Genomic DNA, 27,617 nt, shown 5'->3' on the forward strand with positions numbered 1-27,617 from the left:
AAAGTACAGGCCCACAACTGCGTAGCCAGCACCTCTCTCTCCTCTCTCTCTGCCCCAAAGCCAGATCCTCGGAGGTGGGAGACAAAAAAAGAAGACAAGTGAGTAAGGTGGTAAGGGCGCAAAAGTGCACGCAATACAAGATGATGCACACTGGGGGCACATGGGAACCAGGTGAGACAGGTACGTTCCTACCGTACGCCCCCCCCCCCACCAGGTAACCTACATTGCCCCTCCCTTACCCCTTACTGTATCCACAAAACCCAACACTACCCATAAACATCTACTTTACAAATCAACAAACGTCCCTACTGTCTTCCCCGTTCCTCCCATAAACCAAATTCGTCTTCTCTCCCTCCTAACCAATCAAATTTGCCATTTCCAACTCTCATCAAAATTTGCCATCTCCAACTCAACATCAAAATTTGCCATCACCAATTCATCATCAGTCCCTCCTAGGGAGGGAGAGATGGAATCACCCCAATGTCTCATCCACGTCGTGATGCGTCTCACAAATCCTCACAGCAATTCTCATTTCCTGCAACAGAGAACAAAGAAAACACAGGTGTGGAGTCATCATCATCACCTCAGGTAAGTGGCTGCGTATGGTGCGACAGGTTCGTCAATCCTAACTATTTCCTAAATGACTTTAACAACTTTACATTACCCGGGGTCTTTCCCTGCCAATCCATTGGCCAACTTACACTATGGGTTCTAAAAACCAATTCCCATTGCCCAAACTGTGGTGCTTCTCAATTTGGGGTCTCACTCCCCCGATTCAACACTCGGTGCTCTCGCACAATTTCTGGGCTGTGACGTGTAGCTCTCCCAGCAGGTCTACCCACCTGCACACCTCCACCACTGTAGTTGCCACCCGAGCTTACCTGCTCCTCACCCTAACCTAACTAACTGGGGAAGGCCCTCTCGCACTCTCACCCCCTCAGTGCCCTCTCTGCCACGGGCTGCCCGATCCACACCCGGGATCCTCAGGCACCCACTGACACTAACGGCTCCCAGAGCCCACCTGCGGCCTCACCTGGCCGACATCCTCACAGTGGTGGAGTGCCCAAACCAACTACACACACTAACAGGCTACACGCCCAGCCATTTCCACAACACTAATGCACCCATCCACAATACCATTCTTCAACCGCACCACAAATGCCAATATCCAACCACAATTTACCTATACCCTCTACCTAACACTTACACTACCCGCCCCGGGTACTCGTGAAAGGGGTCCACTCTTCCCCCATCCACACCTTCGCACCATGCACACCACTCCGTACCACTTACTCCAACTCTCTCCACACCACTCATTCCAATACTCCATGTATTCCACACACCTGTACTTGCACACCTGTGCTCTCACACCTGGTGCCACCTGCACCCTTCTCCCCCCAAGCACATTCGCGCTGATCCACAACACTCACTACTCATACACTGCTCCACACTCCTGTCCAGTTCTCACACAGCATCATCTCATCTAACTACTCCCCTCTGAAACTTGCGCTTCCCAGTCGTCCCTTTAAACTATTGCGCTCCCTCGTCATTATCATCCACACTAAACTACCTGCGTCCCCACTACAGGTATCCTTGTCACTAACTAACCTTAACGTCACCTAATGTCATCTTCGCTAGATCCCTATCAATATCCTAACCCACCCGGGCTAGTTTTCACTGCCATACACCCCATAAACTATAGCGCATTTGCCCCACTCATGGGAAGGGTGGCAGGGATGCCACCCTTACCCACCGTCATACGGCGCGAGTGGGACCTTGTGGGACCACCTCGTATGTGAGTCGTTGCCCGCCTGCCGGACCCCGTGCGTCGCCCCTTGCGGGGTCAGCGCGGGGCCGAACCGGCCGGGTCCCCACAGTACATTACCCCCAAGGGGCTCTCGTGCCTCCCCTGTCCCTCTAAAAACTACCCCTGTTGGTGTCGATGCATGGGTCACACCTCCGCAACCCGCTACCCATTCCATACCACCACCACCTTGCTCACCCACACCTCGCACCTCTTCCATCACCGGACCCTCTCGCTCGCACCCTCGTTCCATACCCTCCGGACCAGCCATACCCCTCACTCTTGGCCTCTCACGAACATCCGGGTCTATCTCGACCCCCAAGCTTATTAAATCACCTGGCGCATCATACGCACGACCATATTGGTCACCACTTACACCGGGTCCTCTTTCTCTTCGCTTCTCCTCCATCACCTGCGAATCCCTCATCCGGTTAATGAGCACATCATCACGATCCGAACACAGACTTTGGACCAATTCTTTTACTTCCTCCTTTATCTCTTTCTTATCCTCTCTCCGTCGCTTCTTAATTTCGCTCACCCCTTCTTCCACTTCTTCTAATTTCTGCTTCACCTCCTTCATCTCCTCGTGCGCCCCTTTAAGTTCTTCCTCTAACTCCACTTTATTTTTTTCTATGTGCTCCCGCACCTCCCGCTCTTTAACCTCCATCACCTCTACCACCTTGTCCATTTTCCTCGTCAGGTCCTCATGTACCGTCTGACACTCTTTTTTAATTACCCCTACGTCCTTTTTCATCTCCTTCTGTGTCGATTTTAAACCCTCTATTACCACTGTGTTCTTCTTTACCTGGTCCCCCAACTCCTTTTGTCCCACTGTCAGTTGTTCTACTCCCAGCGTCAACTCCTCTATACCACCTTGCAATTTTACAGTCCCCTTTCTCACCTCCTTCTCCATGCGCTCCTTACAGTGCCTCACCTCCTCGCGCACTCCTCCGACCTCCTCACTCACCCCTCTTCTGATCTCTTCTCCCATCACTTGCATCTCCTGCCCAGATGCCACCCTCATCTGCTCCATTTCCTCCCTGTGAGCATCCAGTTTAGTTTCTACCCCCATTCTGACCCCCTCTATCTGCTGCCCCATTTGTTTAACTTCCCTTTCCGCTTGGTCCCTCATGTCCCTCAATTTGCCTTCCATACTGTTTTCTAACCCCTCTAACCCCTCTTGCATCCCTTCCATTTGATTCTCTTGAGCGGCCATTCTGTTTTCTACCCCCATTAACCCATTCTTTACTTCTTTTATCCCATTGTCTAACGCCTCACCGGTACCCCTCGCTTCGTCCCTCATTACCCCCATTTGCTCACTCTGAGCCCCCATCCGGTTCCCCATTACCCCCATTTGGCTCTCCAATCGCTCACCCTGAGCTTCTATACTGTTTTTCAAACCTCCTATTTGTCCCATAAGGGCCCTCATTTGCAGGAAAAAAAGGTTCGAATCCACCAGCGGCACTGCTACGGTCGCGGGCGCGGTCGCCGTGGCCATGTGCGAGGCGCCATTTTGCACGCCTGCCACCCTCACTGCTTCGCTCTCCTCATGTCCCTCAATTTGGTCCTGGATCGACCCTGCCTCACTCTCCTCTACCGGAACCCAGCCGTCTTGATCCGCCATAGCGCGACTTTCAAAATTCGGGTTTTTATTTTAAAACAAAACAAATTTCGGTCACTTGTAATTTTGAGCGCGTTAAACGCGCTTCGGGTCCGATCTCACTCCTTGACACCAATTGTTACTCTAATAGTACAATTGGTGTTCCAAAATTTGGGCCTAACAAATTTAGTCCCAGGTCCGAATCCAACTCCTGACAACAATTGTTACAGACGCGGTTTTAGATGTTAGTTTACCGAGCGGTTTGGTATTACCGCGTCCGCACAGTTACTCCCCGATTAGAACCCTATCCCGCCCGATTCCACTCGAACGTTGGCCAAATCGCGCTATGCTAAATCAATGAAGGAAAGGACACAACGGCTGGGATTAATGAAACGACACAAGGGGGTACAGTTCTCAAGACCTCCGGAGGAGGATATAATATTGGTGATGCAGAAACGGGTAGATTACACGGCAAGAGGTAAAGCACAGCAAGATGGGCACTTAGACACAGTCTTATCTTATCCCCGACAGACCACAGACAAACGGGACAAGACTGACTCACACAGGGATTGATGGCAAGGAAGGGCAGGCAGTCGATAGCTCAAGGTGCACCTTGGCTCAGGGACAGGATACAGCTCGGTCCAGTCCAGAGATGCGGGGAGGTATTCAGCGCTTGGAGGTGGCGTCTTCTCTCTCCGTGGTGTGGGCGCATCTGACGTCACCTCCCTCTTCCTGCGCATGTCCAGCGGGGAGTGACACGCCCTCGGCTCGTTAGCTCCGCCCCAGATGGAATCGGTCCGCCGCTTCCATTGGGTGCGGGGGTTACCGGGCTCCGCCCTTGACGAGGAGCTGACAGCGAGCCCCTGCGTGGTAACCCCGTCGGAGCACATGTTCAATGGCGGCTAACCAAGCCGGAGTGAGGACGCACACTCCCCGCGCCGCCGCCGCTGTTGTTGTTGTTGTTGTTGTTGTTGTTGTTGTACCATGAGGAAGAGCTGCGGGGAGGTATTGGGAGGTCCTAAACTTTCTAACGGTGCCATACAATCACATTCTGGTGCAACGAAGAGTCAGAATTAATGGAAACGAGTCCTTAACTGACATAGACTAAGAATAACTAGCAAGATGTCCTATAGTTGTCTACGTGAGATGCGGTGAACCTGGGTGCGACATTTAATGGGGGAAATAGGGGAAGGTCGGTTCTACAGAGTGTTGTTTACAGAAAATGGGAGTAGGGAATGGGGGATTGGGGATAGTTGGGAAGTATTGGGGAAATAGGGGAATATTTACAAGCGGATATGGATGGAGGCCAAATCCCATATCCGCAACAATATATATACATATATATATATATATATATATATATATATATATATATATATATATATATATATATATATATATATATATATATATATATATATATGCCGCCAGCAATGCACATATATTCTTATGAAGTAGCTCATAGGACTAAGCAGTCTCGAACAGTGTTTGTTCGTCCATATGTATGTATGAATGTATGTATGTATGTATGTCCCCTCAAACGTATACCAATCGGAGCTGAGGATCTGGTTACATGACAGGGTGATCTGATTACATCTGATGTCATTACGGCGTAAAATGGCTAACTCCACGCTCTGGCATTTTGATTCCAATTTCGTTCATGCCGAACATATCGTCAAACCTGTCATATATCACAATCGCCATGCTCTAACTTTACGTTTTTCATTCAGTGTGAAACACAAACAAACCGATTTTTTTTTTTTTTTTTTTTTTTTTTTTTTTTTGTATACTGAATCGAGGCTCGTGAAAGAGCTGACATTTACTTCACAAACAAATCAACCAGACAAACAAAATATATAAAAAGGGGGAGCGGAAGACAAGAGAAGGGGAAGCACACAAACACTTGAGAGCACACAACATTTAAGAGCAGGGAGATGTGTGGGAGGGAGAGGGCTTTGGGGGAGGAGGCGTGGGAAGGGGGGGGGGGGGGTGGGAGAAGTATAAAACACAAGGACACCAAGGACTTCCAGGACAGAAGTGGGCATTTCAAAAAAGTGGATTGGGGTGAAATTAGCAGGGATAGAAAAGAAAAGATCAAGGTTTTGGATGGGAGAAGATAAGAGATGGTGGTGAACAGCTGTTTTAAAGACCTGGAGGGTGGAGTGGGATTGAAGAGAGTGAGGGAGTTTGTTCCAGAGGCAGGAGAAAAGAGGAATGAAGGAGTGAAGGTGAGCAGAGAGTCTTGATTTTGGCAGTTTAACCATAAGAGGGTTGCAGGCAGATCTTGTGCGACCTGTAGGAATATTTGCAGGACAGAGCCCAGAGAGAGCTGGGGGGGGCAAGGCCAGAGAGGAGTCGGTAGAAGACGGAAAGACCACCAACCTGCCTGCGGTGAGTGAGTGAGAGGCCCTTGGAGTTAGCTTCATCGCGGGAGATTCCAATGATTCTGAATGCTTTGGTTTCAACAGCGTGAAGACGAGCTAGGTGTGAGGCAGGAGCACCAGCCCAGAGGGGAGAGCAGTATTCCATTGAGCTGCGGATGAAAGCCTTGTATGTGGTGAGGAGCTCAGGTGTGCCAAGGAAGGACTTCGCACGACGGAGGATGCCCAGTCGGCGACTGGCTTTGGAGGCCAGATTTGAAATGTGGTTTTCCCAGGAAAGATCATGGCAGATAGTGAGACCCAAAAGCTTGAGTGACAGAACTTCTTGGAGAGGATTATTCAGAAAGTGGATGGGAGGGTTGTCCAGTCGGTCTTTTCGGAGAGACATCGTAAGAGTGTGAGATTTGTCAGGATTGAAAGACATGTTCCACTTGTTTGCCCAGTCTGTGATTTTGTCCAGGTCTGCAGAGAGTGAGGAGGCTGCAGACTGCCGATCTGAGGGATGAAGAATGGAGCGACAGAGAGTAGAGTCATCAGCAAAGAGATAGAGAGGATTTTCAAGAGAGTCAGAGAGATCATTGATGAAGACCAGAAAAAGCACAGGGCCCAGAACACTGCCTTGGGGAACTCCAGCCTGAACAGGAAGAGGAGATGAGAGAAACCCATTCAGGGCCACACGTTGACTACGACTAGAGAGGAAGTCCGCCAGCCATGCGTGGAGATTTCCATGGATACCAAAAGAGGAGAGTTTGGTGATCAGAGCGGGGTGCCAGACCGTATCGAAGGCACGTGATACGTCAAGGGAGACAGCTCTAATTTCCTGTTTGGCATTGAGGACCTCCATCCATTGTTGAGAAAGCAGAAGCAGCATGTCCAGAGTAGAGTGACCAGGTCTGAAACCAAATTGATGATCAGAGATCAAGTCATTGGAGAAGAGGAAAGATTTCATATCTGAAGCAATGATGGATTCCATGACTTTGCTGATAATTGGGAGAAGGCTGATTGGTCTGTAGTTGCTGGGATCTGTTTTTGCACCTTTTTTGTGCAAAGCGGTGATGTTGGCAGATTTCCAAGCAGATGGCAGATGACCTTGAGCAAAAGAGAGGGTGAAGAGAACAGAGAGAGGGAGTGAAAGAGTGGAAGAACAGGATTTTAGGAAGTTGCAGAATCAGAGTCGAGGGTTGACAGAAACTTTTCCACCTTGTCAGGAGGAAAGGACACAGAGTCCAGGAGCAGCTGGGTACGACTGTGTACGGTGGGTACAGAGAGGGATGGGTTTGGGACACATGATTTAGAGGCAAACACAGAGTTGAACACCAGAAACAGATTTGACCAGGCGCCACCAGGATTTGGAAGAGGGAGACAGATAAGAGAGTTCTGTCCTGATTGTTAAAATGATCATGAAATATCGAAAGCATAGTCATTTTCAATATATCAAAGTAGTGGCAGTTTTGTGTGCGGCCATCACACTACGTCATTACGTCTATGATGACATTACGACGGCTGACTCCGCCGACCGACATTTTAATTTACGAGTACACCTGCTCACTACGGGAGTGGCAGAAAGGGTCATTTATCTTTGGGGTATATAGATTACAGTCGATATATGGTCGGGTCTCAAGAACATTGGGTGTGTGTTCATTTACCATGTTTCTTGTAGAGAGATCGACAAGTGGTTTAAGCATTCGAGCAAGCACTCCATTCAAAACCGCTAAGGAACGGCTGGCTTGGCAAGCACTTGCTAGCAGCTTGGTAAATGAGCACAACCCGGGCTTCCTCCCTTACAGTTTCGTGTTAAACAGCAGGAAAAGTGGGTTTTATTGGTGGTTTTCAAAACAAAACCTTAATTGGTGGGTTTCAAAAGGCCGATACGAAAAACGCTACTTTAGCTGCAGGGTCATGTTATTTACCCAACTCTTGTGGGGTATAATCTAGATTACAGTAGATCTTCCCTCAGTTCTGTAAGTAAAACTTACCTCACGTATGTCTGGATTCCTACATATTTCTTTGTTTAATGTTATGAACAGCATTAGCGACTGTTTAAAAAGCGAATCATATGTGTTTGTGGTTTATAATATTTTACAAGCCCAGCTACGCTGCTGTTAGACCTACGGTCTTGTTTAATCTGTCAATACATACCTGCCCTTCCTTAAAGCTCGTATTTCTTCCCTGTGTTTTGCAAAGCACTTTTTACACCACTCAATTTGAGCTCTTATGTTCATAGCATTATGTCCGTTTTTTTTTTTGTGATTAATATTAGCTCTTACACGAGCCTCGATCTTGTATACAAAAAAAACCAAAAAAAAACAAGCATAGTTAATGCGAGCTGATGCCTTTGTCTGTCGGGATTAGCGTTTATACGAGCATGGGAATTCACCTTTTGCTCTGAGTCAGCACTATACTTCTTTCTTGCTTTGTTTTTATTCCAATTCCGTTTATTCTAGGCCCTTCTCCATCATAAATTACACATGTTATCATACCTTACAATCCATGTGGCCTTGCAATCCACAACAGTCTTTCTGGCTGACAGTGAGTTTTATGGGAAAGTTTCTCACTCTGCACATGCGTAAATGGCGTTACACGTGTGGTGTATGTATTTTGGTTGTATCTTTTTTAATCCAACTAAAAAAAAAATTGTTATGGTATGGGTACAATAACTAAGCAGGATTGTCACTTCCTTCAGTTGGAATCATTGTAATTGCTTCAGCCATTATTGTGCTCGGCACGATTACATTTATCATCATTTTGAGGATGAACAAAACCACGACATTGTGATCTCCTACTTTAACAATGTATTTTGGCGTATTTTTCATTATTGTTAGTTATGAAAATGTGCAAGAATATAAGGTATGCCTTTTAAATGCTTATGACTTCACTTTATAGTAGTTTTTAAGTATATTGTTTTGTACACATTTGAATGAGTGGACATTTTTCTCCCATGCCATCCCGACAATATGGAGTAATATTGTACTCCATGATACAGTATATATGTGAAATAAGTATGCTTATGCTTTTAGAGCTTTCCAGGATGATGAAATCAGCATGTGGTGTGTAGAGAACAAATGTGATTATGATTAATATTCTTCCATAATTTTGTACGTTTCATCTTGGCAGCTGCTGATCATAATGATGGGGTCTTGTGACAGGGCCCTGCAGATTGCTGCTGCCAACTGCATCCGAAACATCCGCCTGCTGGCACTTGCATATGACAAACAGCAATACAAACTTGTTTTAAAGTTAAACCATTTGCAAATGAAGTAGAATGACTTACTTACATTTTGTTCGTTTCTCTTTCTTTTGCTTTAAAAAAAATCATGTTGCATTTTGCTATTTTTTTTTTTTTTTTTTTTTTTTTTGTATACTGAATCGAGGCTCGTGCAAGAGCTAACATTTATTCCACAAACAAATCAACCAGACAAACAAAACATACAAAAACAGGGAGCGGAAGACAAGATGGGGAGAGGAGGGGAAGCACACAAACACAACACCTGAGAGCAGGGAGAAGCGTGGGAGGGAGAGGGCCTGGGGGGAGGAGGCGTGGGAAGGGGGGGGGGGGGCAGGGGAGAGGTATAAAACACAAGGAGACCAAGGACTTCCAGGACAGAAGTTGGTATTTCAAAAAAGTGTAGGATTTGGGGTGAAATTAGCGGGGGTAGAAAAGATCAAGGTTTTGGATGGGGGAAGATAAGAGATGGTGGTGAACAGCTGTTTTAAAGACCTGGAGAGTGGAGTGGGATTGAAGAGAGTGAGGGAGTTTGTTCCAGAGGCGTGAGAAAAGAGGAATGAAGGAGTGAAGGTGAGCAGAAAGTCTTGATTTTGGCAGTTTAACCATAAGAGGGTTGCAGGCAGATCTTGTGCGTCCTGTAGGAATATTTGGGGGACAGAGCCCCGAGAGAGCTGGGGAGCTGGGCAAGGCCAGAGAGGAGTCGGTAGAAGACGGAAAGACCACCAACCTGCCTGCGGTGAGTGACTGAAAGGCCCTTGGAGTTAGCTCCATCGCGGGAGATTCCAATGATTCTGAAAAATTCTGGAAAATGATATCCTTTTTTTTTCATTTTATTCCTATTTCTTGCTTTTTTTTTACAACTCCATCTTTCAGACCTGCACTTCCTATTGTGCTAACTTAATCTTTCAAGTTTTTAACTTTAAAAATGCTCAATAAACATTCAATGAATTAACAGTATAATTCATTATTCTGTTTGTACAAATATTATTCTGTACATTATTCTGTGCAAATCTTACTAGAATTCACCAAATGTCTGTCGTCTGTCTTCTGTCTGTCTGTCTGTCTGTTCCCAGGTACCGCAAAAACGGCTGAACCAATCACAACGAAATTTTGGGTGGGTAATCCTGGGACCGCCTGGAGTAAAATAGGCTATATTGTTTTCCCAATTTTTCCAAACACGATGGAATAATATTTACCGATATGAACAGTGATGTGGCTTTTATTGAAATTCTACAAATACTGTTTAGATTTTTATGACTTGCGTGTGATATGATTTAACGGATGTTCATATGAATCGTATAAAATAAAAAAAAGCCTTCAATTTTTGATGTTTTGCCTTTTCATTTGGGCCTCCCAATTGAAGCCCCACCCATAGGGTGGGTACCGTTGCTGGTATAATTAATAGACATTCCCAAAACTTGTTTGGTACCCAACATCAAACATGTGACTTGAGAGTAAATAAACTTCTATATTAGGGGGTTTACACAAAGCTGAAGGAGAATCAATAAGGAGCGATACTATTATTAGTTTAAGTGCTCAATTCAAGCACCGTGCCTGTAGCTGACAGCTGTCATATGGACACTGAAGTTATCGATGACTTGGCTTGAGAACTGGAGTTGGTATGCGTTTGATTTCCCATCTGATGTTATTTTTTAACTCCTGCAATGTGTAGGTTGTTACCCTGTGCTCGTGAAGCGAAAGTCACGGTTAAGCGATCGGTGCTTACATGTGGCGTACGTGTATGTCTGAATTTTTAAAATTCGTTTTCTTGGCAACCGTTGGTCCGATTGACATGAAATTTTCACCATAGGAACAGCTCCGCCTGTAGAACTTTTTATTCATAAGTATGACGTCATAGGTCACGTGGTACGGACGCCATCTTGGAAAAACGTTGCACCTCTATCTCCGAAACCACTCAATGGGAAAAAATTGAAACATGGCTCATTGTCAATTACTCCCCATGGGGAATAAGACATGCTAATGAAGATGTCATCAGTGCCTTCATTATGACGTCATAATTCAACAAGTGCACCGCTCGATCTGATACAAGTATGAAAACAATATTTTTCTCCCCAACTGTTAGTTCGATGGACAAGAAATTTTCACCATAGGAGCGACTCATGTAGAATTTTCAATGATAATTATGACGTCATAGGTTACGTGGTACAGGCACCATCTTGGAAAAAAAAAACGTTGCACCTCTCTATCTCCGAAACATGGTGCTGTATGTGTGACCCAAGTTGTGTTGTCAAACCTCAACAGGTGACCGTCAGCTCACTCAGGGCTATTTATTTTGTATCTCTTCTCTTCCGGTATAGATTCTTCTGTTCTCAATTGTAACCCTCCGACCACTAGCGTTCTTCCTGGGACCAGAACCATTTCCTGGTAAACTCCCAAAATCCAATCTTTAACACCCTCCATTGTTTTGTTCCTATTTTATACCATTATTACTTGCAAAATCTAAGATTTTAAAAGTATATTGGTCGGTTGCGTTTGTGGTTCTGTCTATCTGTTTGTCTGTTTGTCACCGGCCTACAGGTCACAATTCTAAACCGATCGTCACGAAACTTCACTAAGTTGTCTAGGACTATAGAGTATAGACTCTAGGTCGTCCCAATTGAGAAGCCTATTGAGTTTGAGGTCAAAGGTCAAAGGTCATCTGGAGGTCAAATTTCTAAAATCGCCATTTTAAATCCGATTAACTTGAAAATTGAATAACATTTGTATATTGAGTCAATAATTTGGGAAATGAACTATTTTTGAGGTCAAAAGGTCAAAGGTCAACTCAAGGTCAAATTTTAAAAGTCATCAATTTTCATGCAAAAAGCCGTCAATTCTCAACCGATTGACTTGAAAATTGAACAGCATTTGCATATCGAGTCACTAAATTGGGAAACATACTATTTTGAGGTCAAAAGGTCAACTCTAAGTCAAACTTCCAAAATCATCACCTCATTGAAAAACCATCAATTTTCATCTGATTGACGTGGAAATTGAACAGCATTTCCATATTGCCTCATTGAATTAGGAAACAAACTATTTTTGAGGTCAAAAGGTCAAGGGTCAACTCTAGGTCAAACTTCCAAAATCATCAATTTTTATCTGAAAACCCATCAATTTTCATCCGATTGACTTGAAAATAGAACAGCATTTGTGCATTGCCTCACTGAATTGGGAAACCAACTATTTATTAGGTCAAAAGGTCAAAGGTCAACTCAAGGTCAAACTTCTAAAATCATTTTTCATCTGAAAAATCGTCACTTTTCATCCTGTTGACCCGAGCTTTGATAAAGATTGTAAATTTTAATCTTCATGAAATGGACAATTTGCTGTATCAATGGAAAACTTTTTTGGGGGTGGGGGGGCTGGTTTTGCAAGTATCGTGCTATGCATGACGTCTTCTTATTACTTGCAAAATCGAAGATTTTTCAAGTATATTGGTCGGTTGCGTTTGTGGTTCTGTCTGTCTGTCTGTCTGTTTGTTTGTTTGTTACTTGCCAAAAAAAAAAAAAAAAATTGCAAGTATGTTGATCACTCCGGTGTGTGTGTGTGTATGTGTGTGTGTGTGTGTGTGTGTGTGTGTGTGTGTGTGTGTGTGTGTGTGTGTGTGTGTGTGTGTGTGTGTGTGTGTGTGTGTGTGTGTGTGTGTGTGTGTCTGTCCGCTCACTTATACTTGCCTGCAGGTCACAATTTTAAACCGATCTTCACGAAACTTTACCAAATGGTAGAGTTTGTGGTCCGACAAAATCCTATATATTTTTGGGGTCAAACGGTCAAAAGGTCAACATAGGCCAAAGGTCAACCACTTTTTTCAAAATTCTAAAATCCTCAATTTTCATCCGATTGACTTGAAATTTGAATAGGATATACATATCGGCAAATTGAATACAACCACCAACTATTTTTGAGATAAGCATAGGCCAAAAGGTCAAAATAGGCCAAAGGTCAACAACCATTTCAAATTTCTAAAATCCTCAATTTTCACCGATTGACTTGAAATTTGAATAGGATTTACATATCGGCGAACTGAATTCAACCACCAACTATTTTGAGATCAACATTGGCCAAAAGGTCAACATAGGCCAAAGGTCAACCTCTTTTTTTTCAAATTTCTAAAATCCTCAATTTTCATCCGATTGACTAGAAATTTGAATGGGATTTACATATCAGCAAACTGAATTCAACCACCAACTATTTTTGAGATCACCATAGGCCAAAAGAGCAACATAGGCCAAAAGTCGAGAACAATTTCAAATTTCTAAAATCCTCAATTTTCATACGATTGACTTGAAATTTGACGAGGATTTACATATCGGCGAACTGATTTCAACCACCAACTATTGATGAGATCAACATAGGCCAAAAGGTCAACATAGGCCAAAGGTCAACAACAATTTCAAATTTCTAAAATCCTCTTCATCCGATTCACTTGAAATTTGAATGGGATTTACATATCAGCAAACTAAATTCAAGCACCAACTATTTTTCGGATCACCATAGGTCAAAGGTCAACAACAATTTCAAATTTCTAAAATCCTCAATTTTCATTTGATTCACTTGAAATTTGAATGGGATTTACATATCAGTTGACTGAATTCAACCAACAACTATTTTTGAGATCAGCATAGGCCAAAAGGTCATAATAGGCAAACGGTCAACCACTTTTTTCAAATTTCTAAATGCCTCAATTTTCATCCGATTGACTTGAAATTTGAATTGGATTTTCATGTCAGCTAACTGAATTCAACCACCAATTATATAGGAGGTCAAAAGGATGCTCTACTGACTGCCATTCTGCTTTGTTCTCTTTTGCCAAGTGTCGCTCTATGAGTGATTTTTCATTTGTTTGTTTCTTTGTTTGTCACCGGCCTACAGGTCACAATTTTCAACCGATCTTCACAAAACGTCACCAAACGGTAGTTGGTCAAAAGGAAGAAGCCTATTGTTTTTGGGGTCAAAAGGTCAAAAGGTCAACATAGGCCAACGGTCACCAACTTTGCCGAATTTCTAAAATCCTCAATTTTCATCCGATTGGCTTGAAATTTGAAGAGGTCTTGCATATCTGGTCACTGAATTCAACCACCAAGTATATTTGAGGTCAACATAGGCCAAAAGGTGAACATAGGCCAAATTTCTAAAATCCTCAATTTTCATCCGATTGACTTGAAATTTGAAGAGGACTTGCATATCTGGTCATTGAATTCAACCACAAAGTATATTTGAGGTCAACATAGGCCAAAAGGTCAACATAGGCCAAAAGGTCAACATCAGCCAAATTTCTAAAATCATCAATTTTCATCCAATTGACTTGAAATTTGAAGATGACTTGCATATATGGTCACTGAATGCAACCACAAATTATATTTTAGGTGAACATGGGCCAAAAGGTCAACATAGGCCGAATTTCAAAAATCACCAATTTTCCTGTTGACCCGAGCTTTCATCAAGATTGTCAATATTAATCTTGATGAAATGGACAATTTGCTGTATCAATGGAATTTTTTTTCTTGGGGTTGGGGGGCGGATTTTGCAAGTATCGTGCTCTGCATGACGTCTTGTTTATTTATCTCTCTCTCGTTGACTTTATGCCCTCCATCACATTGCTCTTCCATCAGCCTCGATCTTGTATTTAAGAAAAAAGAATTACATACGGTATACTAATAGTAATACCATAGACTCCTTTAGAGAAGGACTGGAACGTCCCATGCTTGGGGTTTGTAACTTGAGTCTGAAGGATTCACTTAAGTCTTGGGCTAAAATGACTTCTAGAAGGGCTAGAGACACGATCTTGGGGTCAAAATAGGGGTTTTTGAGGACGGCGAGTTCAATAGCGACATTTTCAACACCACCTGGGGTCATCTTCAAGGTCAAAAGGTCATATTTCAAGGTCAAATTAGTGACTTTTGGCAGTTTTTGCCCGTTTTTTGTGTCTAACTCATAAACGGTGAGAGATGGCTGATTATAATAAGAGGCAAGTTTGTAGAGCTGTCCAAATTTAATATATATTGTCATATATCGTATTACACAAACATACAAACCATAGACTCCTTTAGAGAAGGACTGGAACGTCATGACCTCGGGGTTTGTAACTTGAGTCTGAGTTCCCATTTTCTATCTCGTTTTCTATGAATGCCTCGTTTTCTATACAAATACCACAGCACTTTACTATTGGATGGATTGGAATGAAATTGACATATGACATGTAATTTATGTAATAAATAATAAATAAATAAATACATAAATAAAATATAATAGTCTGAATTATAACAGATTAGTTTCCCTCGAAAAAATGATTTGAATATACATTATTTTTTCCCATTTGGAAACTTTATTTTTAAACAATTTTGTTTTTAATTTTTTTGATTTGTGTATTAATTATTATTTATTTTAAAATTAATTGTGATATTTCACATTTATTATCGGAAATCAGCAAAATAATATGTTTCTCTTCTCTTTCAGAAACTGTCCAGCTGGTGATATCACAGGATCTTTGTTTTGTTTCCTGCTTTCATGACAAGATGCCACGTCGTTGCAGCTGCTTTGGCTGTAAAGGAAACTATGATGGGACACCTTATGTAAAGGTCCTATCCTTCCCAAAAGATCCTGAGGAGAGGGAGAGATGAATATTGGCAATGCCGAATGAGAAAGAAAGCTTGAGGCGCTTGAAGGAGATATATATTTGTGAGACACATTTCAATTGTAAATGGGTGTCAGTTAAGGGTGGCAAGCGACCCAAAGAACCCCCATCAATATTTCCTGGATTACCGAAATCAGTTTTGAAGCAGGTTACTTCAGCCCCACGCCCAACATCATCTTCTACATCAGAATCAAGAACTAAGAAGGTGCATGCAGCTGCTGAGGCTGCAGACAAGATCCAAGATTTCGACCACTTCTGCACCAAAATCAGCTCCTATTTTCCTGGCTTTAACGTCATAAAAGACCAGAAAAACCTGTACCTATCAATAACTGACGCTACTGGACAAACTGTCAGGCAGTTCTTTCATTTCCAACAAGTCAGCTCACCTCTTGGATTCCTATTCTTGAATAGAGATGAGAAAGATGGCATTGAGGTGCCCAAACGACTTTTTCCTTTGCAAAAGAACAGCTTGCTCTCAAAACGGTCCCAGATTAGATCCATAACTGACCAGGTAAACACCTATGAGTACACAAGCCAGGAAATTCTTCAGCACGTAATAAGCCAGCTCTGCAAGATGACTGAGGCACACGAGCTTCCTCATTTAACCTTCCTTCTGTCGCAGCTGCGGCATGTGTTCATACCTCCTGATGGTCGCCGATTTGATACCGATACTATGATTTTCGCAATGCAGCTTCACAACATATCACCCAGTGCATACAAAATGATTCGTCGATCTGGCTTAATCATTCTACCATCAACAAAAAAGGTAAAACAGGTGCTTTCTAGTAGTCTGCAGGACTCCAACCTCAAAACGTTGTTCGACCAGCTTAAGCCGCAGCAGCGTTTGGTCAATTTAATGTTTGACGAGGTAAAGCTGGTCGAGACATTGCGATTTTCTGGAGGGCATGTTCTAGGATACGCTCAAAATGCTGCAGCGGGGGGTGACCATGAAATGCTTGCTTCACATGCTATGGTTGTTGAAGTTGCCTGCCATTTTGGTGGTCCACGCTATATTCTACGCGTTTTGCCCTGCAAAAAACTAACTGCCGATCAGCTGAAGGAACTCCTCATCGAAGCTGCCTCAGCTGTAGTTGGTGCTGGCCGTACTGTGATTTCTTTGATATGTGACAATTGCAATACCAATCGCAGTGTTTATTCAAAACTTGGAGGACCGAGAAGTTGTCAAGTGCTATCGATTCAAGAGCAATCTATGTTCTTAGTGTACGACGACGTGCACATCTTCAAAAATGTTCGCAACAACTGGATTACTGTTGATGGCCAGACACTCTCATTTGTCGTACATGGCAATGAGTACAAAGCTTACTGGAGTGATATTCGGAAGCTTTATGAGATCGACCGAGCTACTCCTATTCGCTTAACCAAGCTGACGCACACCGCTGTTTTCCCCAAGCACCTTCAACGCCAGAGCGTACCCTTGGTATGTCAGGTGTTCAATGACAAGACTGTCGCTGCCTTAAAGACCTTCAAGGATTCACTGGGCATCAGCGAAGGCACCATCATTCTCACCCAGACAATGAGTGAGTGGTTCAAGATGATGAATGTGAAAGACCGTTTCTCAGCTATCCATCTGCGTGACGAATCCAGACAGCCTTGGACAGCAGACTGTACAAGTTTCACTAGGCTGGAGGAGGCCTGCCAAATTATATCTACCTGCGCATGGCAAGGAGGTGGTGGTCGTAAGCTGAAGCTAACTCGGCAAACTGCTGAAGCCTTCACTGTGTCCACACGTAATAATGTGGATGCTGCCAAATTTCTTCTGGCAGAGAAACACTTTGACTATATTCGTGGATGAAACACTTCAGACTTCCTGCTATATTCGCGGATGAAGCCTTGGAAATTTTTTTCGGCCAAGCCAGGCAAAGATGCGGTGGAAACTTCTACATTGACGTAGTTGACATTATGGCTGCAGCTAAAATTGCAAATTTGCAGACACTCGTTAAGCATGACATTATGCCAGAATCTAGTTCTCGTGTGCTTGTTTGCGACAAGAATTGTGGTACTTCCATAAATCCAGATGAGCGAAGTGAACTCATTGACGAGATCACTCCTCATGACATTCAGGAACTCTTGAGGTCTGATGATGCCCTTAAGCATAAAGTTGTTTATTTGGCCTTGGCATTGGTTTATTTGGCTTGGTTTGGTTTGGTTTATTTGGCATAAAGTTACAAGGTATCCTCCTTGTTCATAAATATGGTGATAGCACCAGTATGGAGGAGATCATGGATGATGAAGATGGTAACGAGGTGTCATCTGAGTTCCTAGATAATTTGAATAGAGGTGGACTGAGTGTGCCGACTATATCAACCGTCTTCTTTGTACATAATGCCTATAATTTGCATGGCATGACTAAAATGCGTTGCCGCTTTCATTTTGCTGAGCTGTTATCCTTTGTCGATGCACCTTTAGCTAGTAATAATGCAGCATGTACTACTTTAGCTAACATTCTATTGAAAGCTCATGTCCTCAATGTCAGTGACAAAGAAAAGGCTGTGGGATGCCTCAGGAGGCAAGAAAAGCTCTCCAACTAGCGATAGCTCTCCAACTAGTGATAGCTCTCCAACTAGCGATAGCTCTCCAACTAGTGATAGCTCTCCAACTAGTGATAGACATAGACATAATTGTAATAGACATTTTTTACAAAATATTATTGAAAAACGGTGCATTGTTATTATTCGAATGTGTATTTGCTGTATGTTTGTATGTTTATGTAATACGATATATGACAATATATATTAAATTTGGACAGCTCTACAAACTTGCCTCTTATTATAATCAGCCATCTCTCACCGTTTATGAGTTAGACACAAAAAACGGGCAAAAATTGCCAAAATTCACTAATTTGACCTTGAAATATGACCTTTTGACCTTGAAGATGACCCCAGGTGGTGTTGAAAATGTCGCTATTGAACTCGCCGTCCTCAAAACCCCCTATTTTGACCCCAAGATCGTGTCTCTAGCCCTTCTAGAAGTCATTTTAGCCCAAGACTTAAGTTAATCCTTCAGACTCAAGTTACAAACCCCGAGCATGGGACGTTCCAGTCCTTCTCTAAAGGGGTCTATGAGTAATACTAATATAGTAATAGTAATACTAATATAGTAATAGTAATACGAATATAATATTAGTAATAAATACTAATAAAATTAATACTAATATAGTAATCTATATAATAATACCGTAAGGACTCGACTTTGTTATCCCTTTTACGCCGCACCCAGTGACCCGATGCCCACAGCACTCATGGATTTACGATCTACAAACCGCGCTCTTTGTTTATCACGTACAGCCATACTCGAAAAATCTGAATTAGTCGACGTTGGGGCCCAAAAGCATCCGATTAACTGCCGATACGACGCCATCTTACGACGCCATCGTATTGGCGTCTGCTGGGCGAGGGCGAAGGCGAAGCGAGCCGTCCGCTGATTGGACAGTCGAGTGGTGTGAACATGGGTGATGTGAACCAAATGGTCTTTTTATTCCCTTGAACATTTTAAATTAGGATATACTGTATAAGGAAACGTCTTTATCGTCATCTATCTATAATTCCAGTAATCTCTGTCTGTACGTTTGTCTGTGACCGCTGTTTCTCGACAACCACGGGTCCGATATACTTTTAACTTGCCAGGTATATTGCTGGGGACCCGAGGATGTGCCTTTTCAAGGTTTCATATTAATCGGACAATTACTTACCGAGCTATGTCCAAAAAACGATTCAACCAATCAGAGAGCAGCGAACGATCGCGTGTGCCGAACGTGGAGGACACACTCTGCCTCGGATGGCACATTTGAGAGCGTATTCATTTATTTCACGTTTGCAAACTATGTTGGCGTTAAACTACGTTTTAAAACTAATAAAAACGAATTTGCGATTCATTCGCTTTCCTGCGCGTTTGTGCACGCGATGGCGATTTCTTTACCAAACTCCGGAAGCCGTTCGCTTTGGACCAAACCATTGCATGTAAATAGAGGGGGGGGTTCTGTGGTCGTTGCGAATGGACCAAACCATTCATGTAAATAGAGGGGGGGGATTGTCACTGTACTCGCAAGCCGTTCGCCGTTCGCTTTGGCGTTGCGAATGGACCAAACCATTTCATGTAAATAGAGGGGGGGGATATAATTTTAGATAGATATATAGTACGGGCATATATATAGTACGGGCATGCCCTAGTTTTAATAAAGTTAAATGGAGTGACGTTGCGATACTCGGGGTGCGTTGCATAAATCCTCGTAACTCAGAGAGGTGTAGCAGGTGGCGAGACGTAAGGAAGCTTAAAGATAACGAGAAACAGACGAACGATATGTCAATCTCTTTCTACACCGAACGGCAATAAAAGTATGAGAGCGGGAAGGCATGGCCTGAGCACATCGAGCAGAGAGGACTGATTGGACTTAACTTAAAGAGAATAAATTGGAGCTTAACGGAAGAAGAAGAGCCCATGAGCGCTCCCCTATGCCATCCATAATAGTACACTCTATCCATACACCACATCCTCCCTTCCGTGGATGTTCCACGGGTTTCGGCTAGTAATAATACTAATAGGGTTAAACACTCCTCACCATGAATAAAAACCTGCGATGATTGGTCTGTATTAATGTACAGTATCGTTAACCTGGCGAGTGGCGACTGACCTTCCTCACAAATGACGTTTTTGTAGACGTGACGTGCAGTTTTACGATCCCTGAAGCGGTTATTTATGTTAATCAGCAACGACCAGCGTGGGATAAAGCGATGACGTAGCGGGCGCACGCGCTGACGTCAGACGTAATGTCCGTACGGATGTTCGCTCGGTGCCGAGCCGATGCGTAGTCGAACATCCGCGTTTGCGAGAATTCAAGACATTTGCTCTCCCTTTGTAACGCAACGACAAGCCCCCTTGTTTCGAGGTCTTCGGCCATGGCTTCGTAACCTCCCGTGTTGAGGAGTCGTTCGCCGTGCGTCGGTGAGTCAGCACGAATTTCGCGTGTTCTCATCACACCGGGTAATGTTCCGTGGTCTGGAGTGCTGAATTATAACGACGTACGTGTTTGGCTCACATTGTTGTTCGAAGTACTCGTGATCGTCGTCATCGTTGTTGTTGTTGTTTGTTGTACGGTTCTCTTTCCTTCCGGGAAGCATTCATTCTGCGTCCATCAAGGTTGACACCACGAGTTCCAGTCACCTTGACAAAGGTGGTTATTCTCAGCCGTTTTAGATGAGTATCCAAGCTTGAATAAACGGGGCCAACGGTTCGTTTTCACTTTCGCAATCATAACCACACGGCTAGGTACGGACGGGATCCAAGCGTACGGATGGAGTAACCGTCTTCACCTCAGCATCACCGTCAATTCGAACCCGTGTCGGGCTATTTCACTGTTACGTTTCAGTTTCCTCCTTTTGAATGCAACTTTAACTCAAAATACCCGTAATTAACACGATACCCGGAAGTGGAAGGGAGGGAAAGGCGGAAGGAAGCACAAAATGACACAAACAGTAAATTCTCATTAAAACATCGTATGCGAGACAATTTGGAAACATATTGGCGTAAAAAATGTAATTTTCTCAAACTTCCTCCCAATGGCTGTTGCTTGTAATGTATTCTCCAAAAACCTTAAGATACAAGGCCTTGATTTGACAGGGTTTGCTTGATTTGGGCGCTTTTATCTTGCAATTGAGGGATATTGTCCAGGCTGATGTACCGTACTAATAGTAGAGGATGCTCTGGAAGGTGATGTCAAGTTGTGGACACAATGTTCGATTGTGGAGTGGGGACTTTAGAATGCTGTACACATGGTGTGTACACTGGGAATGAGGGGGGTTGGTCAGAAATTCTGCCATATTTGCATACGTAATATGTAGATAGCTTGCATACGTAATATGTAGATAGCTTCTTTACAGGCCTTGCAAAACACAATTCAAATCCTTTGCATTACACTTTTGGGATGACCCTGTGATCACTTACGCCGCTGCACGAGAGGTACTACCTGACGGACGGCAGGGTGTGTAACCCAGACATCCCTGCCATATCCCAAAATCCATATATATATATATATATATATATACATATATACATATATACATATATACATACATATATACATATACTGGTTAAGTTTTTTAACAACTTGTTTTGTCCCCACCTTCCTTCACTCACCTTCCCAGCAATGGAGTCCACTTCATTCCCACAAGATAAAAACGACGCTGGCCTTACCTTTGATCCCACGCTATCCTCTGATCTCGCCTTCACAGCTGCGATCAGCCAGGTGATGCGAGTTCCATCCCGCCTCAGGGTGGCCGCCGAGGCGGGTGGCCAATGTGAATTCGAAGACCCGTTCACTGCAGTCGATAGCATGACAATTAACACAGATGACGGTGCCTCCTGCATAGCGATGCAGGTGCCCAATCGGATTGTCGTTGCTGGTGAGTTGCAATTGTAAAGCACAATATATCATCAATCTGTTTCTCATTTCAGCATATTGTCCAGGATGCCAATGTTGTGATAAGCCATGGCATAGAAGCTACCTCCGAGGGCCTCTCACTCACTCACCGCAGGCAGGTTGGTGGTCTTTCCGTCTTCTACCGACTCCTCTCCGGCCTTGCCCCCCCAGCTCTCTCTGGGCTCTGTCCCGCAAATATTACTACAGGTCGCACAAGATCTGCCTGCAACCCTCTTATGGTTAAACTGCCAAAATCAAGACTTTCTGCTCACCTTCACTCCTTCATTCCTCTTTTCTCCCGCCTCTGGAACAAACTCCCTCACTCTCTTCAATCCCACTCCACCCTCCAGGTCTTTAAAACAGCTGTTCACCACCATCTCTTATCTTCCCCCATCCAAAACCTTGATCTTTTCTACCCCCGCTAATTTCACCCCAATTCCACTTTTTTGAAATACCAACTTCTGTCCTGGAAGTCCTTGGTGTCCTTGTGTTTTATACTTCTCCCACCTCCCCCCCCCCCCCCCCCTTCCCATGCCTCCTCCCCCAAGCCCTCTCCCTTCCACACATCTCCCTGCTCTCAAATGTCGTGTTTGTGTGCTTCCCTTTCTCTCCCCATCTTGTCTTCCGCTCCCTCTTTTTATATATTTTGTTTGTCTGGTTGATTTGTTTGTGAAGTAAATGTTAGCTCTTTCACGAGCCTCGATTCAGTATCCAAAAAATAAAAAATAGACTACGATTTGTCTTATGGGACGGTGAGGAACATTGGGGTAAAAATATGAACCCCACACACTATACAGAGTGGCCACAAAGTCCCTATGCACGCAGTTAGAATTTGTCTGTATGCTCCCCTCCATTCTCCGCACAAATTTGAATTTTTCTCTAAGTTCCTCTGGACATCTTCTATTGTTGACATCATCTTGAGGGTTGGAGGTCCTAAAAGCAGCCCCTGACTTCATGGCTTCAATCCCATATCCTTTTAATTTATTTTTTGGACTGTTGAGCGTGGAATGCCATCTCAGATCTTTTTCGAGATGATTTCAGTGGTGATCTCGAGCAGGACGCTTCAATAATGTCCACATGGCGTTAACGTGATTCTGGATGACCAGAACACTTTAAATCAAGGACACTCCCTGTTGAAAAAGCCTTCTTCTCCCATGCCCGCATCGTGTCGTGCGTAGGACCTGGCTTATCGAACCTCTGCGAAAATCTTGTCCTTATGACTTCAAAACTTGCTCCTTCTCGCACGCTGTCGTGAACCCAAACACAAGTAATTAGTCTCTCTTCTATCGTGTACTCACTGGTGTCCGTCATGCTGAAGGCGTACCTGGAAAACAAATAAAACAAATAAGTAACAGAGGACACATTATTATGCATATGGACTTTGTGGCCACTCTGTACAATAAAGTATACATAACGTATACTCCATGGAGCACCTCACCTCTAACCTTGAGAATTGCTCCTAAGCACATGCCGTTAAACCACCACATTGATGAGCCACGATATCTCATATACCTGATAAAGTCTGATTGTGGGATAATACACATTTTTCACATGTCAAGTACGAAAATCCATATGTAGCGTGATTAAGCATTTGACAGAGTTGACCACGTTCAACAAAACCACTCTATCTCTAAAATTGAGAGATTGCAGTGTGCTGATTCGTGTGATGGGGAAAATGTGGATTTGTTAAACGCGCTTTAGATGAAGAATGACCCGACAGGATGGTGTGCAGAGGTAGTGTACATACCTTGGTGCTCTCCAGTCTGGGTTCCATTCCCTACCTGACTATAAACTGTCTGATTGGTTTTGCACAGGCAGGCGTTTGCAGCACAAAGTGCACTGTCCCTCGGATGGAGGTTCGGCCTGGTGTCCCATCTGGTAGCATTAGTTGGTGGATGTTAAAGATCCCGTGGTGCATTTCACGAAGAGTATGCAAGCTATCCCTGGTAACCTGAGCTAATTACAAATTTCTATTTAAAGCATTTGCAGTCGAACATCAGGCCTGGACAGTTGGTTATTGAAAGACACGGGTCAACAACCTTCCAGGGCCGACCGCACAAGTGAACTAGAACAAGCAATCGAAGAATGCAGACCCTCGCCCAAATTTTTTTGTGGTTTTATAGTGCTGTACATATTTTATAGACATGCTAGCATTCGAATTGAAATGCTTTATAGAAGTCCTTGGTTGAAAAAAATGTGTAGTCTTATACTACGGGTTACCACGAGGTGGCGTTTGTTGCCTATGTTTTTTTTGTTTTGTTGTTTTTTTTGTTGTATACAGAGTCGAGGCTCGTGAAAGAGCTAACATTTATCAAACAAACAAATCAAACAAGCAAACAAAGTATATAAAAAGGGGAGCGGTCGACAAGATTGGGAGAGAAGGGGAGGAAGCACACAAACACAACATTTGAGAGCAGGGACATCGGGAGATGTGTGGGAGGGAGAGGGCCTGGGGGGGAGGCAGGATAGGTATAAAACGCAAGGACACCAAGGACTTCCAGGAAAGAAGTCGGCACCTCAAAAAGTGGATTTGGGGTGAAATTAGCGGGGGTAGAAAAGATCAAGGTTTTGGATTTGGGAAGATAAGAGATGGTGGTGAACAGCCGTTTTAAAGACCTGGAGGGAGGAGTGGGATTGAAGAGAGTGAGGGAGTTTGTTCCAGAGGCGGGAGAAAAGAGGAATGAAGGAGTGAAGGTGAGCAGAAAGTCTTGATTTTGGCAGTTTAACCATAAGAGGGTTGCAGGCAGATCTTGTGCGACCTGTAGGAATATTTGGGGGACAGAGCCCAGAGAGAGCTGGGGGAGCAAGGCCGGAGAGGAGTCGGTAGAAGACGGAAAGACCACCAACCTGCCTGCGGTGAGTAAGTGAAAGGCCCTCGGAGATAGCTTCATCGCGGGAGATTCCAATGATTCTGAATGCTTTGGTTTCAACAGCGTGAAGACGAGCTAGGTGTGAGGCAGGAGCACCAACCCAGAGGGGAGAGCAGTACGCCATTGAGCTGTGGATGAAAGCCTTGTATGTGGTGAGGAGCTCAGGTGTGCCAAGGAAGGACTTCGCACGACGGAGGATGCCCAGTCGGCGACTGGCTTTGGAGGCCAGCTTGGAAATGTGGTTTTCCCAGGAAAGATCATGGCAGATAGTGGACCCAAAAGCTTGAGTGACAGAACTTCTTGGAGAGGATTATTCAGAAAGTATATGGGAGGGTTGTCCAGTCGGTCTTTTCGGAGAGACATCATAAGAGTGTGAGATTTGTCAGGATTGAAAGACATGTTCCACTTGTTTGCTCAGTCTGTGATTTTGTCCAGGTCTGCAGAGAGTGAGGAGGCTGCAGACTGCCAATCTGAGGGATGAGGAATGGAGTGGCAGAGAGTGGAGTCATCAGCAAAGAGATAGAGAGGATTTTCAAGAGAGTCAGAGAGATCATTGATGAAGACCAGAAAAAGCACAGGGCCCAGGACACTGCCTTGGGGAACTCCAGCCTGAACGGGAAGAGGAGATGAGAGAAACCCATTCAGGGCCACACGTTGACTTCGACTAGAGAGGAAGTCCGCCAGCCATGCGTAGAGAATTCCATGGATACCAAAGGAGGAGAGTTTGGTGAGCAGAGCGGGGTGCCAGACCGTATCGAAGGCACGTGATATGTCGATGGAGACGGCTCTAATTTCCTGTTTGGCATTGAGGACCTCCATCCATTGTTGAGACAGCAGAAGCAGCATGTCCAGAGTAGAGTGACCTGGTCTGAAACCAAATTGATGATCAGAGATCAAGCCATTGGAGAAGAGGAAAGATTTCATATCCAAAGCAATGATGGATTCCATGACTTTGCTGATAATTGGGAGAAGGCTGATTGGTCTGTAGTTGCTAGGATCTGTTTTTGCACCTTTTTTGTGCAAAGCGGTGATGTTGGCTGATTTCCAAGCAGACGGCAGTTGACCTTGAGCAAAAGAGAGGGTGAAGAGAACAGAGAGAGGGAGTGAAAGAGCAGAAGAACAGGATTTTAGGACCCGTGGGCTGATGCCGTCAGGTCCAGTTGCAGAACCAGAGTCGAGGGTTGACAGAAACTTTCCCACCTTGTTAGGAGGAAAGGACATGGAGTCCAGGAGCAGCTGGGTACGACTGGGTACAGTGGGTACAGAGAGGGATGGGTTTGGTACACAAGATTTAGAGGCAAACACAGAGTTGAGGCATTCAGCTTTTTCACGTGCGGAGTCAGCTGTGTAGCCGTTTGAGGTAAGGGAGGGGATGGAGGGGGAACAAACACCAGAAACAGATTTGACCAGACGCCACCAGGATTTGGAAGAGGGAGACAGATAAGAGAGTTCGGTCTTGAGAACGGAGAGATATTGTTTCCTGGCTCTCCTGAGGGTGGACACACACTTGTTTCGGGCTTTGTGAAAGGAAATGAGATTTCCTTCCGTTGGATTTGCTTTCCAGGAGACGAAGGCAAGTTGTTTCTGGGCAACAGCCTCACCACAAGATTCCGTGTACCATGGTCGGGAGGAAGGGTATGACAACTGAAGACGAGATGGGATAAATCTGTGCATGAGAGAGAGAAATTTACTTTGGAAGAATTCCCAGGATGAGTTGATGTCAGAGGCGGTAGAGATGGGAGACCAGTCCAGATGATTGATGGCTGCTTGAAGACCGTGCCAATTGGCCTGAGTGAAATGCCAGACTCGTCGACGCTGAGGAGGCTTTCTGAGAATGGTCAGAGAGATGTCCATTTTAACAAGCACATGATCAGATGAACCGATTGGAGCAGAAGAAGAGCAGCAGACATTTTCAGGAAAGTTAGTCATAACCAAGTCCAGAAGAGAAGATGCTCCGTTGACTGAGATCCGGGTCGGGAAATTGACAGTTGCCCATGAAATGTTAGCCCATTCTATGCGGACAAAGGGACCCAAATGCAATACCCTCTCCTCTGGCGAGGGTAATAAGTGGGGTCATTAAAGAAGTGAAATGGTTCATCAGTTTTTCACGCTTTTACAGACGAGGCCACGTCATTATTTTATATGTTGCACTTGGGGGCCAGAATTTAGTTGTAGTTGTAGTAGTAGTAGTAGTCGTCATAGTCAAAGTCGTCACACCAGACTCACTGGTGTAATGGTTGTAGCGTCCACCGAGTCTGAGATCGTTGATTCAAAATGTGAAGCCCCATCACAGTCGCACCAAATACTTTTAAAATGGTACGTTGTGCTGCTTCCTTGCTTGATACCCAACATTTAAAAACATACATCATGGGTAAACAACACTGGGAAGGCAATGGCAAATCACCTAATATAACCCTTCACAATAAACTTCTTCAGCAGCACTAAAGAGTATGATGCATCAAAAATAGAAGTCGTATTTTTCATCTTGGAGGTAGAATAATAGATTTCTGGCCACTCGGCTTTCTCTAAAATACAAAGGGAGCAGGTATGTAAATGATGTAAGGCTACGTGAGCAGGGAGAAACAAAGATAATTGTTATTATTTTATTTCGGTTATTTACCAAAAACTACTTTGTGTTTTATATTATTTATATCTCTGCTCATTTG

General features: G+C 44.1%; 3 protein-coding genes across 4 annotated transcripts in view; 2 read left to right on the plus strand and 1 right to left on the minus strand.

Moving 5' to 3' along the window:
- ODAD2 (outer dynein arm docking complex subunit 2) overlaps window positions 1-9,066 on the plus strand; it is an 89,821-nt gene extending 80,755 nt beyond the window's left edge. Inside the window, exon 12 of the mRNA XM_078771080.1 lies at window positions 8,900-9,066. Within this exon, the coding sequence (XP_078627206.1) occupies window positions 8,900-9,046 (147 nt within the window). The 3' untranslated portion in view covers window positions 9,047-9,066. The remainder of the gene's footprint in view (window positions 1-8,899) is intronic.
- LOC144891290 (uncharacterized) overlaps window positions 1-27,617 on the minus strand; it is a 981,422-nt gene that overhangs the window by 702,764 nt on the left and 251,041 nt on the right. The window lies entirely within an intron of this gene.
- LOC137434357 (mitochondrial fission factor) overlaps window positions 20,396-27,617 on the plus strand; it is a 29,952-nt gene continuing 22,730 nt past the window's right edge. For both annotated transcript variants that reach the window (XM_068127270.2, XM_078784258.1), the window contains exons 1-2: window positions 20,396-20,607; window positions 21,807-22,064. In XM_068127270.2, coding sequence (XP_067983371.2) covers window positions 21,809-22,064 — 256 coding nt within the window. In that variant the 5' untranslated portion in view covers window positions 20,396-20,607; window positions 21,807-21,808. The remainder of the gene's footprint in view (window positions 20,608-21,806; window positions 22,065-27,617) is intronic.

The sequence above is a fragment of the Myxine glutinosa genome, chromosome 1 (genome assembly GCF_964187855.1).
Source record: "Myxine glutinosa chromosome 1, kmMyxGlut1.1, whole genome shotgun sequence".
Classification (NCBI taxonomy): Eukaryota; Metazoa; Chordata; class Myxini; order Myxiniformes; family Myxinidae; genus Myxine; species Myxine glutinosa.